We start from the raw sequence: 17,436 nt of genomic DNA on the forward strand, positions 1-17,436 counted from the left end.
GAACTGGTATTGGGTTATAGAGCTCGCCAAATGTGCTAGTGTTGGCACGGTCGTTTGGAAGAAAAGCTTTCGCCACTGAGGTGTCGAAGTCTGCTCCGATGAATGTGAGGAGCTGAGACGGCTTGATGTGGGATTTTTGATAGTTGATTAGAAATCCCAGGGAGTGTAATAGTATTATTGTGCTTTTCAAGGTAGACAGAGCTACCTGCCTGGATGGACTTCTGATTAGCCAATCGTCTAGGTATGGAAAAACATAAATGCTGTTTTTTCTTAGTTGTGCAGCAGCCACTGCTAGACATTTTGTGATTACTCGAGGAGCAGAGGCTAGTCCGAATGGTAGGACTCGATACTGGTAATGATGTTTCCCACGATGAATCGTAGATACTGTGTGGAAATGGGAATGTGTGCATAAGCGTCTTGAAGATCTAGAGAACAAAGCCAATTTCCCCATTGAAGCAAAGGAAGGATGGTTCCCAGAGATACCATCCGAAATTTTTCTTTTTGAAGAAATTTGTTGAGAAATGCGGAGGTCTAAGATAGGACGAAGGCCGCCTGTTTTCTTTGGAATTAGGAAATAGCGGGAATAGAACCTCTTGCCTTGTTGAGACCAGGGAACTGGTTCGATAGCCCTGGCAGTCAACAAAGTAGAAAGTTGTACTTGGAGTTGAGGTGTGATGACCATGTTTGTCCAAAGTGGAATGGGTGGAGAATGTGGGGGTATTGTTTTGAACTTTAGACGGTATCCCCGATTTAGTATGGCTAACACCCACTGGTCTTTTGTGATAAGACTCCACTGGCATTTGAAATGATGAAGTTGACCTCCTACTGGTAAGTGGAGCATAGGGTTGATGGAAAGGCTTCTGTTCTCTTGATTGACTTCAAAAACCCGCTGCTGGTCCAGTTTGTGGTGGTGGTTGGGTTTTTTGCTGTTTTGGTTGGGGTGCACGTTCCCTTTGTGGTGGACGGTATGAACACGCTGAAGAAGATGGTGGATAGTATCTTCTAGGCCTATAGAAGGGTCTCCTGGTTTCCCTTCTAGTTGATTTTCTTATTGAGGATGGCTGATCCGATGGGAGTTTGGAGAGTTGGCGGAGTGTCTCATGGTGATCTTTCAACTGAGAGATGGTAGCCTGAAATTTTTCTTTGAAGAGATTCTCTTCAGTTCAAGGGAGATCTGCCAGTCTCTCTTGCACTTCTTGTCTGAGGTCCGAGGCCTTAAGCCAAGCCCACCTCCTTGCATTAATTCCTGATAGGCGGGCAGATGTTTCAAATGAGTCATAAGCTGCCCGTACCTCGTGTTTGCCAGATTCAAGCCCTTTTGCAATTAGTGTATTTAGAGCCAGTTGTTGTTGCTGAGGGAGATGATCAGCAATACCTTGAACTTGCTTCCACAAGTTTCTTTGGTACTGTGTCATATAAAGCTGGTACGCCGCAATACGAGATACCAGCATGGACCCCTGAAAAACCTTTCTCCCTAAGGTATCTAAGAACTTCTGTTTTTTTCCTGGTGGGTTAGAAGAGCGTGGCTTCTTTTTCCTGGCTTTTTTCTGAGCTGATTCGACGACCACAGAGTGATGAGGCAATTAGGGCTTTTGAAAACCTGGGGTATGTTTCATCAGATATGTGGCATCTGTTCTTCTATTTACAGCTTGTATTGAGCAAGGATGCTCCCACAACCTATGCTGGAGTTCCAACAGGACTTCATGGATTGGTATTGCCATTACCTCCTTTGGTGCATCAACAAACTGAAGGACTTCTAGAGCCTTGTGTCTTGTGTCCTCCTCCGTCAGTAATTCGAAAGGAATTGTGTCTGCCATTTCCTTAATGAAGTTTGTGAATGACAAGTCTTCAGGAGGGGACTTCCTCCTCTCTTCTGGTGGAGAAGGTTCAGACTGTAGTTCTTCTGAATCAGTATCAGTATCCACGTTCTTCCAAGGAGCACACTAAGGTTGGTAAGGTGATTCAGGATCATCTGGTTGTTGTTGTAGATGATGTTTTGATTTAGAAGCAGATATGGATGGAATCTGCTTTGGCAGCATAGGAGGTAATGAAGGCATCGATGAGGAATCGATGGGTCTCGATGGCATTAATGGGAACCGATGTCGGGTATCACCCAATGGTCTGGGACGCATTGGCATCGAGGGATCCTTTACTAGCATTGATGGTCTTGCCGGTATTCGATGATGATGAAGGCCCGATGGCCCAGGGACAGAATCCAAGTCCCTGTCAATATCCTCCGATGAACCCGGAATCAGAATGGAAGGAATCACCGGTGGATGTGTAGGCATCGATGGAGTTGATGGTTGCACCGGAGGCGCCGGTGTTGTTGGTGCCGGTGGAGGAAATATACCAATCAAGGCATCAATTTTGTTCAGCAAAGGCTGAAAAATCGACAGATCCGATGTCGATGCCGGAGTCAGTGTCGGTACCGATGGTGGTATGGAAAGAGGCTGAAATTTTCAAGAAGCCTCGACAATGGCCTGCTGGACCATGGAAGTCACCTCTTCCCTGGAAACTGGGACTGGGTCCACTGTTACAGGAGAAGGTAAGACTGGCGCTACTGGCACTTCCACGACTGAGCATGGTGGCACAGTCTTTAACACCGATCCCGGTGGAGAGCGTCTCTGTTCCTCGGGTATGGAATGGCGTGTTGGTTCCAGTACCCGGACTTGCTTGGGCATCGGCTCGATGTCCTTCGATGCCGATGGCTGTGCCGTTCCATCTGATGGATCAGTGGAACGGTGTTGATGGCGTCATTTTTCTTGATGTTCCTTAGATGCCGAGGAAGATGCTACGGAGGACACCGATGGGGTCGGTGACGGAGGTCACCTGTCCTCTTTTCTCCTCGATGTTTTGCAACCGAGGGAGATATTCTTCTTGGAGACAATGTCGACGATGACGATGGGGTGATTTTCTTAAATAACTCCTCCATCTTGTCCAATCGGGCACGCCTGCCCTTTGGTGTCATCTGGGCACAAGTTGAACAAGCCCGGACATCGTAGCCTGATCCCAGGCACAAAACAGAAACATTGTGCGGGTCAGTAATCGACATAGTTCAGTTACAATCTGGACATTTTTTGAATCCGGAGGCCATGTTAGAAAGTTAGGCCGAGTGACGGTCAATGACCAGCGGATACCGAGTGAGGGTGACCGGAATCGACCGAACATGACTCAAAAAATGTACTCACTGATACTATGTCGAAGGGAGACCCGATGACAATTTTTTTGTGACTGAAAATATTTTCTTTCCCTTCAGGAAAAAGTGAGGGAAAATTCCCAGAGCTCCTAATACGCTATGCTTACAGCCAAGGCGGAAAAAAAGAGACTGAGAGAAGACCCCTGTGGCTGAGAATATCATGGCATGCTCAGTAGGCTCAGTGTGCCAGCCAAAAGTTTCTAGAAACTTTTGACAGAAGTTTTCCGTATCAGGGCTCCATCTGATGATGTCACCCATATGTGAGGACTATCATCCTGCTTGTCCTGGGATAAAATCAAATCTGTGTGTGCTGTTTTCCTTCCCTTATTTAAACATTGCATCCCCCAGAACTTTGCTGCTTAGTAGCTTTTTGAATATTTACTCCTTAGCTTCTGAAGTTCAGAAAGGGGACAGATGATTAAGGCAGAAGAATCAGAACTAAAGGCTGGATTTCCGATGCCATGGTCAAGCCTCTGGACACATTTTCCCAATGAATAGAACTCTGGTGTGTACTTTAACAAGCCTATTTATCAGACATTTAAAAACAAAAATATCCAGTTCTAATTAGACCAGTCATGTTTGGAACTTCTTACAGATTAAAAGCACCACTGTCAAGAAGTTATTTGTCTTTATTTTAAATGACCTACAGTTTATTTGAGGGTGATGCTAACCTTATAGTTAGACCTGCTAATGTGGCAAACAATATTGTTCATTTGGGAGAGAGGCTTTTTAAAAATGTTAATGGGACTCGGTGTGAGTCCTTTATTCCATGTGAGAATTATAGCTACAGTGTTTCATAATAGGTGGGTAATTTTAGGTACTATGATAAATTTGCAGCTGATTTTTAGGGACTGATCTTGCTGTTTACCTCAGTATATATCATGAAAAGGAGTGGATGCATTCTAATGAGACTCCATGGGAAATTTTGGAAAGCCAAGATGATTCAGTTTTATATCAGAGGTAATTTCAAAAAGAAGGTTTAATGTTTAAAAAAGATTATGGTTTCATATCATTACAGTCGTCGACTTTTGTCTTATTCCTCTTCTGGCAAAATGTAATCCATTTGTTTTTCTGAAAGACAAATTAAAACAGAGACAGTTGTACATAAAACTTTGTTTTGTAATGAGTAGATGATATCAGTGGTTAAATGGAAGCTCTATCCTTTCTGCATTCTGAAATATTCCAAAAACACACATTAAAAATGTTATTGCTGAGTCATTATTTTACAAATTTAAGCATTCTTTGACAATCATCCTGAATCTCTGGGAGAAGTATTGAGGCTGATGTTCAAAAGATCTACATTTCTAATTTAGGAGGTTAAGTGCCTAGATCTGGGAAATCTGCCTCCTTTCTCATCTTTGTATCTGTGGAAGAGTACCCCAAACCAATCCATTCTCTCATACCTTTGTTCCAAGACCCTCTGATTGACATTTGCATGCTGGTGTTCTCATGCCCTTCATCCTGTCATTGTGGCCCTTACCTCTTCTATTTTGTTTTTGTAGCCCCTGATGCCCTGAGTCTATTGTTTTACTATTGATGCTTGGCCTTTTAGTATGCAAATTCCTTGTCTATACCAGGATCCTCTGAGCAATTTTGCATAGTTTTGATTACTGTTGCACTGTCTTTATACCTGCAACTTAATCTTATCCCCATTGATGTAATGCTTTTTCACATACTGATAAATTATTTTGTAATCTTGTACCTAGCATTGAGTACTCCGGTAGGGGAGTGAGTAACAAATTCTTCTAATAAATAAATAAGAAATTGTAAAATTTCCCTGCATTCCTAAATTTAGGGTTTATTTTTACTAAAAACCTAAAAGGTAGGCAAATCCAGGGGAAGCGGTCAGATTGGCACTCAGCTCTGATTTAAAGGCTAGGTCCCTGTTTTAGGTGAGTGAATAGCAGGACTAAATTTAGATGATATAATTACAGAGGGCTAAAATTAGACACGTCATTTCTGACAAAACTTCAGATGAAAATAGGTGCCTAATTTAGGTGCTCAACTTTTTTGAATTTAAGCTTCTATGTTCAAAATAGTGCTCCACTTCACCTCTTATGGAAAACAATCCAATTGGTTCAAGTAGTGTGTGATGTAATTTGTTACATTAGATCCTGTACTTTCAGAGGTACATGGGAATTTCCAGGAGCTCCTTAAAAAATTTACAAAATACTGACTCGAAAGAAAAATGTTATGCAAGCATTAATATTATTGATACAAAATGACTGTTACTATGAAAGATGGGCAAAAATAGCGATCATAAATCCTGCTTTTTATCCAGATGCAGCCTTTCTGCACAGTTTCTTTTTTCATGATCATCAAATTTGATAATACCAACTCAATATATCAGGGTTAAAATGAGCTGATTTGCCTATTTTTAAGACCGGAAAGTAGGCTGAGGCAAATAGCTATTAGGGCAAGGTAGCAAATAAAAATACTTGCTATTTAATATGAGCAGAGGCTGCACAGGAAGCTGAATTAGGCAAAAAAATTATTTAATGAGGCTTTTTGGGTGCATCCTGCTCAGAGTCACAAAATGTCATTTCTCTTTGTATAAACCTCATCATCCGTTTTTGGACAGAGAAAGTCACTATGGTGATATTGGTCTCCTATAGAAAAAGGCATGGAAACTACACTGAGCATGTTCAGGCATTGATGGTCAGCATGACCTAAGCTCAAAAAGTCAAAATTCCCTGTCCATACATTTAGCTCCAAATTTCTTCATTTGCACACTTTCTGCAGGGGTGGATTGGCCTATCGGAGGATCTGGCATCTCCCGGTGGGTCAATCTCTCTGATTCCTCAGCTTCCTGGCTATGTTCAGAGAAAGTAAGAGGGGGGTGGAGGGGCTGCCACACCCTGAAGAAAGATTTGGTGAGGATACAGTGGAGCCCATCCAACCATGGCTGAAAGCAGGGCCGGTGCGTGCCAGTAAGTGACTAGACAGTCGCCTAGGATGCCTGCCATTAGGGAGCGGCAAAGAGCAGCCATATGGGGCCATGAGCGGAATCCATCCCACTCATGGCTGAGAGAAATAGAGTCTCGGTGGGCCACGAGCGGCTGAGACTCAGCAGGCCATTTCTGTTTATGTGTGTGTGAGTGAGAGGGATTGGGCCAGATTTCTAAACCTACGCGCGGGTGTAGCAGCACGCACGTTATATAAATCCGGGGTCGGCACGCGCAAGGGGGTGCACACTTGTGCACCTTGCATGCGCCGAGCCCTAGGGGAGCCCCAATGGCTTTCCCTGTTCCCTCCGAGGCCGCTCCAAAATCGGAGCGGCCTTGGAGGGAACTTTCCTTCCGCCCCCCAGCCCTATCTAAACCCCCCCCCCGACCTATGTTGGCGAAGTTGCGCCTGCCGAGTGCCGGCGCATGAGCCCCCGGCACGACCGCTGTGCCGGAGGCCTCTGTCCCGCCCCCGGCCTGCCCACTCCCCGCCCATTTTTTGAAGCCCCGGGACATACACGCGTCGCCGGGCCTGTGCAAAATAGGGGTTACGCGCGTAATATACGCTCGTAACCTTTTGAAAATCCGCCCCATTGTGTGTGTACAAGAGAGCAATGTTGTTAGTGAAAGAGAGGGAGGGAGCCTGTGTAAGGGTGCATGTGTGAATGAGATAAGGAACCTAAGTGTGTGTAAGAGAGGGGGCCTGTTTGAGTGAATGAGGTTGGGGCCAGAACTTGGGGGGGGGGGGGGGGGGAATAGGGCGGGTGCAAGGTAGAAGATTTGCCTAGGGCCCTGAATACCCTTGCACAGGCCCTGGCTGGAGGACAGGCTCAGGGAGACCGCAGTGGAGTCCATCCCACTGTGGCTGGAAGAGAGGCCTGCAGGGCATGCAACCTCCTCCAAGGAACTGTTCCGCTAGTATAGTCTCCTCCCACCAGTGAGAAACAGCTGGCCATTCGGCAGGGCCTAAGAAAAGGCCCAGAAGAAAGGGGGAGATATTGAGTGTGTTTGTGTATATGAGAAAGAAAATAGGTATGTGTATGTGAGAGAGAGCCTGCATGTGTATTTGAGAGAGAGAGACAGCCTGCATCTGTATATGAAAGTGAGCCTGCGTTACGTATGAGACCCTGAATGTGTATGTGAGAGAGAGCCTGTGTGCACATAAGAGAGTATGGGGTGGATTTTAAAATGGTTATGCTCGTAACCGCGAGTACCTGCTCCTGCGTGCGCCGAGCCTATTTTGCATAGGCCCGGCGATGCGTGCAAGTCCCGGGACGCGACGGTGTGCGCAAACTACGCCTGCCCAGAGGCAGGCGCAATTTTAAAAACAAAGGTCGGGGGGGGGGGGGTTAGGTAGGGGAAGGGAGGTGGGTGGGTGGAGGAAACAGGGAAAGCCATCGGGGCTCCCCTAGGGCTCAACGCATGCAAGGTGCACAAGTGTGCACCCCCTTGTGCGTGCACCCCCTTGCACGCACTGACCCTGGATTTTATAACATGCGTGCGGCTGTGCGCGCATGTTATAAAATTGGGCGTAGATTTTTGTACACCGGGTTGCGCGCACAAATCTACGCCTGTGTGTACCTCTTAAAATCCAGCCCTTTATGTTAATGTGTGAGCCTGAATGTGTGTGAGAGAATCTGCATGTACATGAGTGTGCCTGCGTGTATATATGAGAGACAGAGAGAACCTGTGTATGTACAAGACCCTGCATGTGTATGTGAGAAAGAGGGAGAACAAAGGAGGTAGATGCCAAGGTCTTTTTCAATTCTTATTGTAGTGGAGACGTATTAAAAAATTGCAGCCCGACTCTGGCCGAGTTTCGCCGTTCACATAACGGCTGCCTCAGGGGCTTAGATGTGTATGTTTTGGACTCAGGGTTGCTGAGGAAGCTTATAAGCTTGTGCAGCTGTACTCTGTAATAGCTTTGAATCTTACGCTTTGCTTCCAGATTAGAGTCCCCACTTCAAGTAACAAACACTCCAAGCCTGTGTATGTGTATGTGACAGCATATATGTGTGTGAGTGACAGAGAGTGGACAAAGTTTGTATGGACCCCCTTCCGCCAATCCACAACAATCTCTCGGTGACATTAAATCAAAAGTTTCTAGATATGGAGAACTGGAGATTTTTAAAAGGAAAATTAGTTTCTTACCTGATAATTTTCATTCCTGTAGTACCACGGATCAGTCCAGACACCTGGGTTTTGCCTCCGCACCAGCAGATGGAGACAGAGCAAGATTTGACGGGCTCTGCCACATATAGCAGGGTGCCACCCACAGCCTCTCAGTCTTACGTAATGTCAAAGCAGAGTAGAACCAAGAACTAAACTACCTAACTATGTTTCGCTCAAACAAGGCCAAGTCCAAAAACCCCCAACTGGAACAGAACCCTCAGAACCAAAGGAATGAACGACAATATAACAAATATCTAGGTAAATAAATCTACGAGCAGACTCTCCTTTACCTCAAATACCTCCGTGGTACTACAGGAACGAAAATTATCAGGTAAGAAACTAATTTTCCTTTCCCTGTACGTACCCGGATCAGTCCAGACACCTGGGATGTACCAGAGCCAACTTACCGAGGGTGGGAACTAGAGAGTCCCGCTCGGAGTACTCCCTCACCAAATCCACCGGAATTCGAGGCTTGGACATTCAGGCGGTAATGCCTTGCAAACGTATGCAACGACTTCCAAGTAGCCGCCCTGCAAATTTCCTGAGGCCGAAGGGGTCGATGTTAGTGCTTCCCTGGCCCACAAACGTGTTGCTGTACGTGTTCCCTCCTTGGCCCCTGATAGGCAAGGTGCTTCGGCGCATAGAACTTCACCCGTCGGTTGTGATTTTGGTGGCGCCACAGTGGCTGCGGCGTCCATGGTTTGTGGACCTTCTCAATTTGGCAGTCGAGTCGCCCCTCTCTCTCTGCACAGGCTGTAGAACCGTGGAACCTTTGAATTCTGGAAGGTGGCCATCAGGTCCATGTGTGGCGTGCCCCACCTCTCGCAGATGAGTTGAAACGCCTCCTCATCTAGTTCCCATTCTCCGGGATCTAGATGATGTCGACTGAGGAAGTCTGCCTGAACGTTGTCTACCCCAGCGATATGAGACGCCGCAATGTTGCTGAGATTCCGCTCTGCCCAGCTCATCAAGTGCTGCGCCTCCGCCGCTTCTAGCTGACTCTTGGTCCCTCCCTGACAATTGATGTATGCCACGGTAGTTGCAATGTCGGACAAGACTCTGACTGCCTTTCCCCGAAGAATCGGGAGAAAGGATTGGAGAGCCAGAGCCACCGCCCTGGTCTCCAAGTGATTGATGGACCACTGAGATTGTGCCCTGGACCACTGTCCCTGCACCGACCGTCCCAGACAGACCGCTCCCCAGCCTGAGAGACTTGCGTCCGTGGTGACTACCGTCCAGTCGGGCATGACCAGGGACACTCCACACGTCAGATGATCCGATACCAGCCACCAGTGGAGACTGGCTCTCGCCTGATCCGTGAGCGGGAGCGGTAGGTGGAATTGTTCTGACACCGGCCTCCAGCGGGACAGTAATGCGGCTTGCAAAGGACGCAGATGAGCGAAAGCCCAGGGAAAAGCCACCGTGGGACCCCTGAGGCCCAACAAAACCGGATCCATTTTGGCTCCTGGACAGGACTCCACCGGCGGGCCGTCTATGCCGAGCTCCTGAAGAATGGCCGGGATAAGCGGTGCCAATTCATCCTTCTTAAAAAGACGCACCACCTTCGGGTTGTCCCCTTCCACCTCTGGAGCTCCTTTGCTGGTACCTGGCTGAGCCGGTACCTCCACATCCCCTTCATTGGCGCCCCCCCCCCCCCCCCCCTCTGATGTTACATGAAGCTCACCCCCCAGGGGCCTCACCTGGGGATCCGTCTCATCCTGAGACGTGGACTCCGTGTCTGACTCTTGAGGGGCGGACCGCAACTGTCGCTTATCTTTTGGCGGATCCGAGTCCCTCCGGGACCTGTTCCTTCTCCAGTGCTTCTGGGCCTTTGGCTGCAGCCCCAGTCCCCCCAGAGTCAATTTCTTCCCTGCCTTCTTAGCTTTAAACACTTTGTGCATCAGCAGCACAAAGTCTGAAGAAAAGGAGGAATCCGAAGAAGAGGAAGCCTCCCCCGGGCTATCCTCCTGCAAGGGAGAGGCAGCTCCCCCCAGGGCACACCCCCCCCCCCCCCCCAGGTGGCAGCTGCTGTGGAGAGAGCGTGGGAGGCAACGGCCCATCCCCCAGCGCCGACCGCGTGGCCTCCCTGACGGAGCCTAAAATGGCCGCCATTCCCGCGCTGAGCTGGAACGGGTCCTCACTCCCTGCCGTACTCGGTCCGGTGCGTGATGGCGACTGCGGCGCCTGAATCCGGGCCCCCCCGACTGGGATCGGACGTCCCTTCGCCACCCAGCACACAACCTGAACACAGCCCGTTGCACGAGAGCCGCGTGCGCGCCGAGCCGCATGCACGGCACGAAGACCCCCGAGGCATCTCTTCCCTTTCGCTGGCTACGACCAAGAGGCGCAGAAAAAAAATACAGGCAGCAAACAAAAAAGAACCGCGAACGAGGCCACAGAGAGTCGGTGCGCACAAACAAACAAAAACTTTTTTTTTTTTTTTTTTAAACTTGCCGGCCGCTGTCCCTGGTACTGGACTCCTGCTCCAGTGGGGGATGAGTGAACCGGGCTCCCCGTGTCACCCTTGACACTGCTAAGCAGAAGGGGTCGGGTCCTCGACCCTTAGCAGCGGCCTCGACCAGGGGGGATGGTCCCCTCAGAACCTTCCACCCCCCTGGGAGGCTCTCTCGACGAGGGACTGTCTTCTTTGTTTTTTGTTTTTTTTTATTAAGAAAATAACACCAAGATCCTGCTGAAAACTAAACTAAGTACAAAACTTCCCCACAAGGGATCCCAGAGGCTGTGGACTTTGCACCTGTACCATCTGCTGGAGACAGAGTAAGACTGAGAGGCTGTGGGTGGCACCCTGCTATATGTGGCAGAGCCCGTCAAATCTTGCTCTGTCTCCATCTGCTGGTGCGGAGGCAAAACCCAGGTGTCTAGACTGATCCGGGTACGGACAGGGAATGGTATTTTAAATTTGTAGATGTTATTTAATGTGTTTGCTGTTTGGGAAATATGAGAAAAACTGTTTGTGAATTTTTCTTATTCCATCTTGTCCTGCTACACCAGTCCAGCCTTCTCAAGTGGATTATTTCCCCCTACCAGCAGATGGAGGCAGACACTGTTTTCCTCTGTGACATCACAGCCACTACCTTAGGAGGTGGTGCCAGCATCAGGAATCCAGTTTTTTCTGTCTCCAGCAGATGGTAGGACTGAATTAGTGCAGCAGTTCAATGGTGGATTTTGATGTGAGGCCACTGGTGTTTAGGCAGCAGTGAACGCCCTTGACCTGCTCCCAAACCCTGAATAGATCCCTGGTTGAGCTTGGCCGCGACATTTACATATAAGAATAAAAGAAAAAGGAGAACAGGGAGTTGACTCCTGTTTCTCCTGCTGAAAGGGAATATTCCTTGCTCCTGTGCCTTTGGTGAGTCTTGTGTGAGCTTCCTCCCCTCCCTCTCTCTCTCTGGGCCATCTCAATAAAAGAAAAATGGTAAATAGAAAGAAGAAAGGCAGGCAGTGCCTGGGAGAGATTTCACTGGGAGTGGCTGCAGGAGGTAGAAGGGTCCAGGGGAAGCATTGTGCACCAGTGGTCTGGGGGTAGGAGTGGCCAGCATTGCTGAAAATGCATGGTAGGCGTGGGATGGGGGGGTTGGAACAGCATGGTTGTCTCTTTCACATGCATTCCAGTGGCTGGCCCAAGCGATGCAGCTGACCCAATGGAGAAATTGAGCCACGAGTGCTGGTGCTGTGAGGCCTGTGGAGTCATCCAGGCAGCAGGGGAGAAAGGGCACATGTGTTTGGCATGTCACCAGACATGGGAAGTTCCCAGCTCATGCTCAAGGGAGGATCTGCCTCCCCTTTCACTGCCTGATAGTTTTAATGGCACATGGGCTCCAGTGGTGGTGGTCATTTTGGATGCAGCTGCATGTTTGGGCCTAGAGCTCTCCGAGACGGAATCACCATTGGGCCACTCCGATTCGCCTCTGGTTTTAGTGTCAGAATGAATATGTGTATATATATGATAGAGAGGAGAAAGTTTATGCATACTTCCACCGCTGACTAATTTTATTTATTTATTTAAGCCATTTTATATTCCACTGTTTCTTATATTCTTAATCCATGACAATCTCAAGGTGACTGGAATCTATAAAATCTCCAGGTATGGAGAGCAGGGGATTTTTAGTAGCCTTATTTTTAATTATTGGGTGTTATTATTTAGTGTGTCTGCTTTTTGAAATATTTTATTGATATTTGGGAAATTTAAAAAACAATGCTATATATTTTTAATCACTGGATGTTCTATTTATCAGCTGCTTTGAAATATTTCTTCTTTTTAGGAATATGGTTTTACTATTACATTATTGTGATTGATGTTTTATATTTCTTAATTTTGTTTAATGGTGATGCTTCTGTCTTTCCACTGTTGGCCTACTATATGGAGTCTGGCTTCTTATGGTTTTTGTCTGCATGTTTCTATTTAGTCTATATTATCTCATTATTCTATATTTGGTGAGGGTCTTTCTATGTTTTGCATGTGTGACTGAGGTGAGGTATTTTGCTAGCATGTATTTCTGTGTAAGAAACAGCTTGCCTTCTTCTGTTTTCCTAATAGCAGGGGTATTGGTGTCTTAAGATCTAGTTATTTATTTATTTATTTATTTATTTATTTATTTAACACTTTTTATATACCGGCATTCGTAGGACACATCATGTCGGTTCACAAGTAACTGAGAAAGGAAATTACAATGAACGAGGATGGAGGGCTAACTGGGAATTAGTTGGATAAAATATGAAACTGGATAACATATGAAAGTACAGGATAGAGAGTCAAAGAGCAGGGATACAACTTTGTTGAACGACATGGAATTTGCTTAACCATGTTAAGAATAAATATGCATAAGCAAAGTTAAGGAAGCGTGTGTGTGCACTTATAAACTTAGTCGATGAACTTATTTACAGTATAAAGGAGGCATGTGCACTTATGTACAATTATATGCAGGGGGAAGAGGGAGGGAGCGAGGAGGGGAAAGGAGGGGGGTGGAGGGAGCAAGGAAACATTATGGCAAGGTACTTACAAGGAAAGTTTGCTAAAGGGTGAAGGGCGGGGTGTAATATTTGCAGTGTTGACTTTTTATAGGTAGAGTTGTTACTGTTTGATTGGTGGCAGTTAGTGCTGTTTTTATATGGGAGGTTTACTATATTGTAATTCAGTTTACTCAAAGCTCTTTGAGGGCTAAGTCCACACTTAACACACTTTACAACAAACCTAATACCATATGGCTACATGTGTCTTTTTGCAGTTTTCTAGTTGGTACTACATCAGTGAATGTAAATAATATACATGTTGTAAGTGATATTTTTTACCTTAGAAGAATATAATTTGAATGTTCTTTTTCTTGTAAAATCTATTATATATTCATAATTTTTAATTGTTTGTAGGGAGGATGGGGTCTGGAGTGTGTGCAAGGTTGTAAGGTTTGCCTATTACACCTAACACCCTTGCAGTAGCCCTGGCTCCATAAGAGAAAGCAGGATTCCTTCTGGAGCTGTTCTGCTTTGGGTTAATGGCTCTCTCCAGTCTCAGACAGGGCTTCATTTTCTCTTTTTTATAAGCCCAGGGAACAGTATGGATCACTTCAAGGCCCCCCCCCCCCTCCTCCCCTGGAGTAGATAGGCAGAGTGGAGCCTAGGGGACCATAAAAGCACCAAACTGTATAGCACCAGTCAATGGGAATACAGTATAGTGTTAGGAGGGTGGCGGGGAAGTGGAGGCAAGCTACAGTCACAGAAGGGGAGTGGGTCAGCCAGGAGGAAGTGCCTCAGCAGTGTTGGGAAGTCTTCTATATGAGGTGACTGGCCTGAGCTCTGAGAGGAGTAGCTGCCTGTGGAATCAGCAAGTCTTCTGGAGAGTGGGATTGGGAAAGGGAAGGGGATGCGGCAGAATGGGAAGGGCTGACAGCAAGCAAGAACTTTACCCATAATGCAGCAGTGCTGGGGTGGGGCACTCTCTCTTTGAGCACAAATGCAGTAGCACAACATGTGTCAGGGAGCCTTTGTGTTTATCAGAAAGAGAGACACATCCATCGATACACTTTATCTGTGTCTGAGAGAGAATATGTGTGTGGGTGTCTTTCTTTCTGACACAGACTTGCACACACTCACTCTGTGTGAGAGCAAGTTAAGAGTATCTGTGAGAAAGAGTCTAAGAAAGAGAATGTGTGTCAGAGTGTATGCACCAATAAAGTTTCTACAATCTAAAAATCTGTGTGACTGAGTGTGTGTGTCTGACACTGGCTGGAAGCATGGTTGTCTCATTACTTGCAACTGGTTCAAAATATGATTGGTTTGCCAGACCAGGAATGCAGGACATACTGTCCTTCTCGCTTTATTTATTTATTTATTTATTGGTTTTTATATACCGAAGTATTGGTGAAGGCCTTCACTCCGGTTTACATTTTTAAACAACGAGATACAGAAAACAATCAAATGATAACTTTAACATATAACATTAAAGGAGGGGTATTTACAGGTAGCATATGCGAGAAGTGTTAATAGACGAGTATAGTCATTTTAATATGAAGAGGGCTGAATTGGAGAAATACATTGATATCGTAGTGTCAGCAAGGGGGGAGTTGGGGATGGGCTGGAAGGGAACAAGAGGAGGAGATAGAAGAATATACAAGGTGTAGCAGGAGAGGGGGCAAGGGGTGGGATTGGAGGAGAGGGCAAGGGGGTTGGAGGGGGTAGGGGAACTGCTGTGGTTGTCGAACATGTTGGTTCATCCAATCCCATCTTCGTATGCTCGTTTGAAGAGCCATGTTTTGAGTAATTTTTTGAACATAGATGTGTTGTTTTGTGTCCGGAGGTTGGGTGGGAGGGAGTTCCAGAGGTGGGGTCCGGCTATTGAAAATGCTCTATTCCTGGAGGTGGTTAGTTTGGCTGCGTTGACTGGTGGGATTTTGAGTTGAGATTTGTTGGTTGATCTTGTGTATCGTTGAGATTGGTGAGTTTGGATTAGGGATTCGAAGCAATCAGAGTTGTTGTGGTGGATTGCGTTGTGAATGATTGTCAGGGTTTTGTACTCTATCCTTTTTTCAATGGGAGCCAGTGTAGGTCCTTCAGTACAGGTGAGATATGGTCGGTTCTTTTGAGGCGGTGAGAATTCGAGCAGTGGAGTTCTGTAGAATTTGCAGTGGGTGTATGGTTGATTTATATATATAACATACACACATGTACATATGCATGTCTTTATAAAATCCATAAGCAGACTCATGGGCGTGCCCAAACGATTTGAATGAATGGAACGGGGCTCTGTTTGTTCACGCTTGGTCTAGATTGTGCTGTACTTAGTTATTTAGGAAAAATGTGAAATTTATTTTTGAGATATTTTGGGGCAATTCTGCCATGTTGGTGTGCTTTTGAGAGTTGTTGACATACGTGCTGCAGGGAAAATGCATGAGGGAGTCAGATACCCTGTGGGCTGGCTTTGATATTTTCCTGCAATCTGCCCCTGACTCTCTGAAACACTTATTTACCCTTCTTCATTAGAAATCAATAGGGAAAACCCTAGCACTCATACACAAACAGAACAGAATTGCTAATCAAAGTGTCAGTACCAAGCAACTATTCTGTACTGTTTCTGGAGAAACAGAAGATCATCAAATACCAATAAATGCAATTATAGACAAGGAAAATATAGCAGAAAGCTACAGAAATAGTTCCAGTTGTACTGAGTGCTACTGGCTTGATTAAAAAGAACTTACAAGGGCATCTTGGTATTTTTCCTGAACATGTTGCACCTTAGGAGCTACAGAAGGAAGCTCTCTTAGGCACAATGCAAGTATTAAGATGAGCACTAGCAGAATTGAGCTCAGAGCCAGCATACCCTGGCTTATGAGTGAGGTTCATTCCTGTCATGATATGTACAAAACAAATCAATTTAGAGTCATTAACCCACTAGAACAATATAGACTACCTTGACTGATTCTTTCTTGTTCCAAGTCAATGTCTCCAAAAATGAACTGTATTTTTTCCATTGCATGAGTTTTGTTGGAGGAGCCATGTACCGCATTCTGTAAGATGCTCTTTGCAAACTTGCTCCTCAGAGATTCTGGCACAGTCGTCTGTGCCTCTGCAGGATTTGTGGGACCCATTAGTTTCCTCCATTCTTCTACTGCATTCTCTTTACTGAGAATCATCATCAAACATGGACCTCTGGAGAAAAGCCACAATTAGTTATCACAAACTTGAGGAAATGTGATTGCAGCTGATTGCACCATACAGGCAGCAATGTTGTTACCATACAGTGAGATTAATAAGAAAATTAACAAGATACCTCCCTCCTTTCTGGGGAACAATGAGGACAAGTTTCAAAGTGACTCCGATGAGTAAAAAGTGTTTTATCTATCTAAATTGATTGAAAATTGCTCTGTGTGGACTTCTAGCCACACTGAGATGAGTGGTGGTACGGAGGTTGCATTTAAATCAGAGAAGGAAAAGTTACACATGCAGATGGCATTTTCAAATCTGTATGTGGACTTTTCCAGCAAACTTTTATTCGCAGAGTAAGAAGGTGCAAGTAATTATGTGGACTTTGTACTCATGGCAATTTTCATAAAGAAAGCAGAGTTGCCTACCTATAACAGGTGTTCTCCGAGAACAGCATGATGCCAGTCTCCACATATGGATGGAGCCTGGCACTGAAACTTATGTCAAAGTTTCTAGAACTTTGACTGAGCCTCACTGAGCAGGCCCATACCATGCATGATACCACGCATCTACATGGGATCCCTTCAGTATAATAATTTAGTTACAGAAAATCCATGAAGTGGAGACCCAACTCCATGGGGAGGCGAGCGGATCTCATAATGCCTGACATCCTACTGTCCTCGGAGAACACCTGTCACAGGTAAGCAGCTCTGCTTTTTCTGAAGACAAGCAAGATCATAGTCCTCACACATGGGTGAATCCCTAGCTACAAGAGGGAGAGCAATAAAAATAGTGCCAACAGGCACAACCACAACGTGGAACAAAAACAACGGACCCTAGGCGAGAACAGAGTTGTATTGTACACCTCAAACAAGTACTGGAGTACAGATTGGCCAAACCCGCTGTTGTCTGGCCAATCAGTCAGGGGACTGAGTGGAAAAAACTCCACATTGCCTTGCAGATCTTCTG

At 46.1% G+C, this 17,436-nt stretch overlaps 1 protein-coding gene across 1 annotated transcript in view; it reads right to left on the reverse strand.

Annotated features, from left to right (window-relative positions):
- Positions 1 to 4,157: 4,157 nt before the first annotated feature.
- NME9 (NME/NM23 family member 9) overlaps positions 4,158 to 17,436 on the reverse strand; it is a 316,239-nt gene continuing 302,960 nt past the window's right edge. Inside the window, exons 16-17 of the mRNA XM_029606189.1 lie at positions 16,235 to 16,473; positions 4,158 to 4,267 (exon numbers count right to left, since the gene is read on the reverse strand). Coding sequence (XP_029462049.1) covers positions 4,230 to 4,267; positions 16,235 to 16,473 — 277 coding nt within the window. The 3' untranslated portion in view covers positions 4,158 to 4,229. The remainder of the gene's footprint in view (positions 4,268 to 16,234; positions 16,474 to 17,436) is intronic.

This window comes from Rhinatrema bivittatum, chromosome 6, assembly GCF_901001135.1.
Source record: "Rhinatrema bivittatum chromosome 6, aRhiBiv1.1, whole genome shotgun sequence".
Taxonomy (NCBI): domain Eukaryota; kingdom Metazoa; phylum Chordata; class Amphibia; order Gymnophiona; family Rhinatrematidae; genus Rhinatrema; species Rhinatrema bivittatum.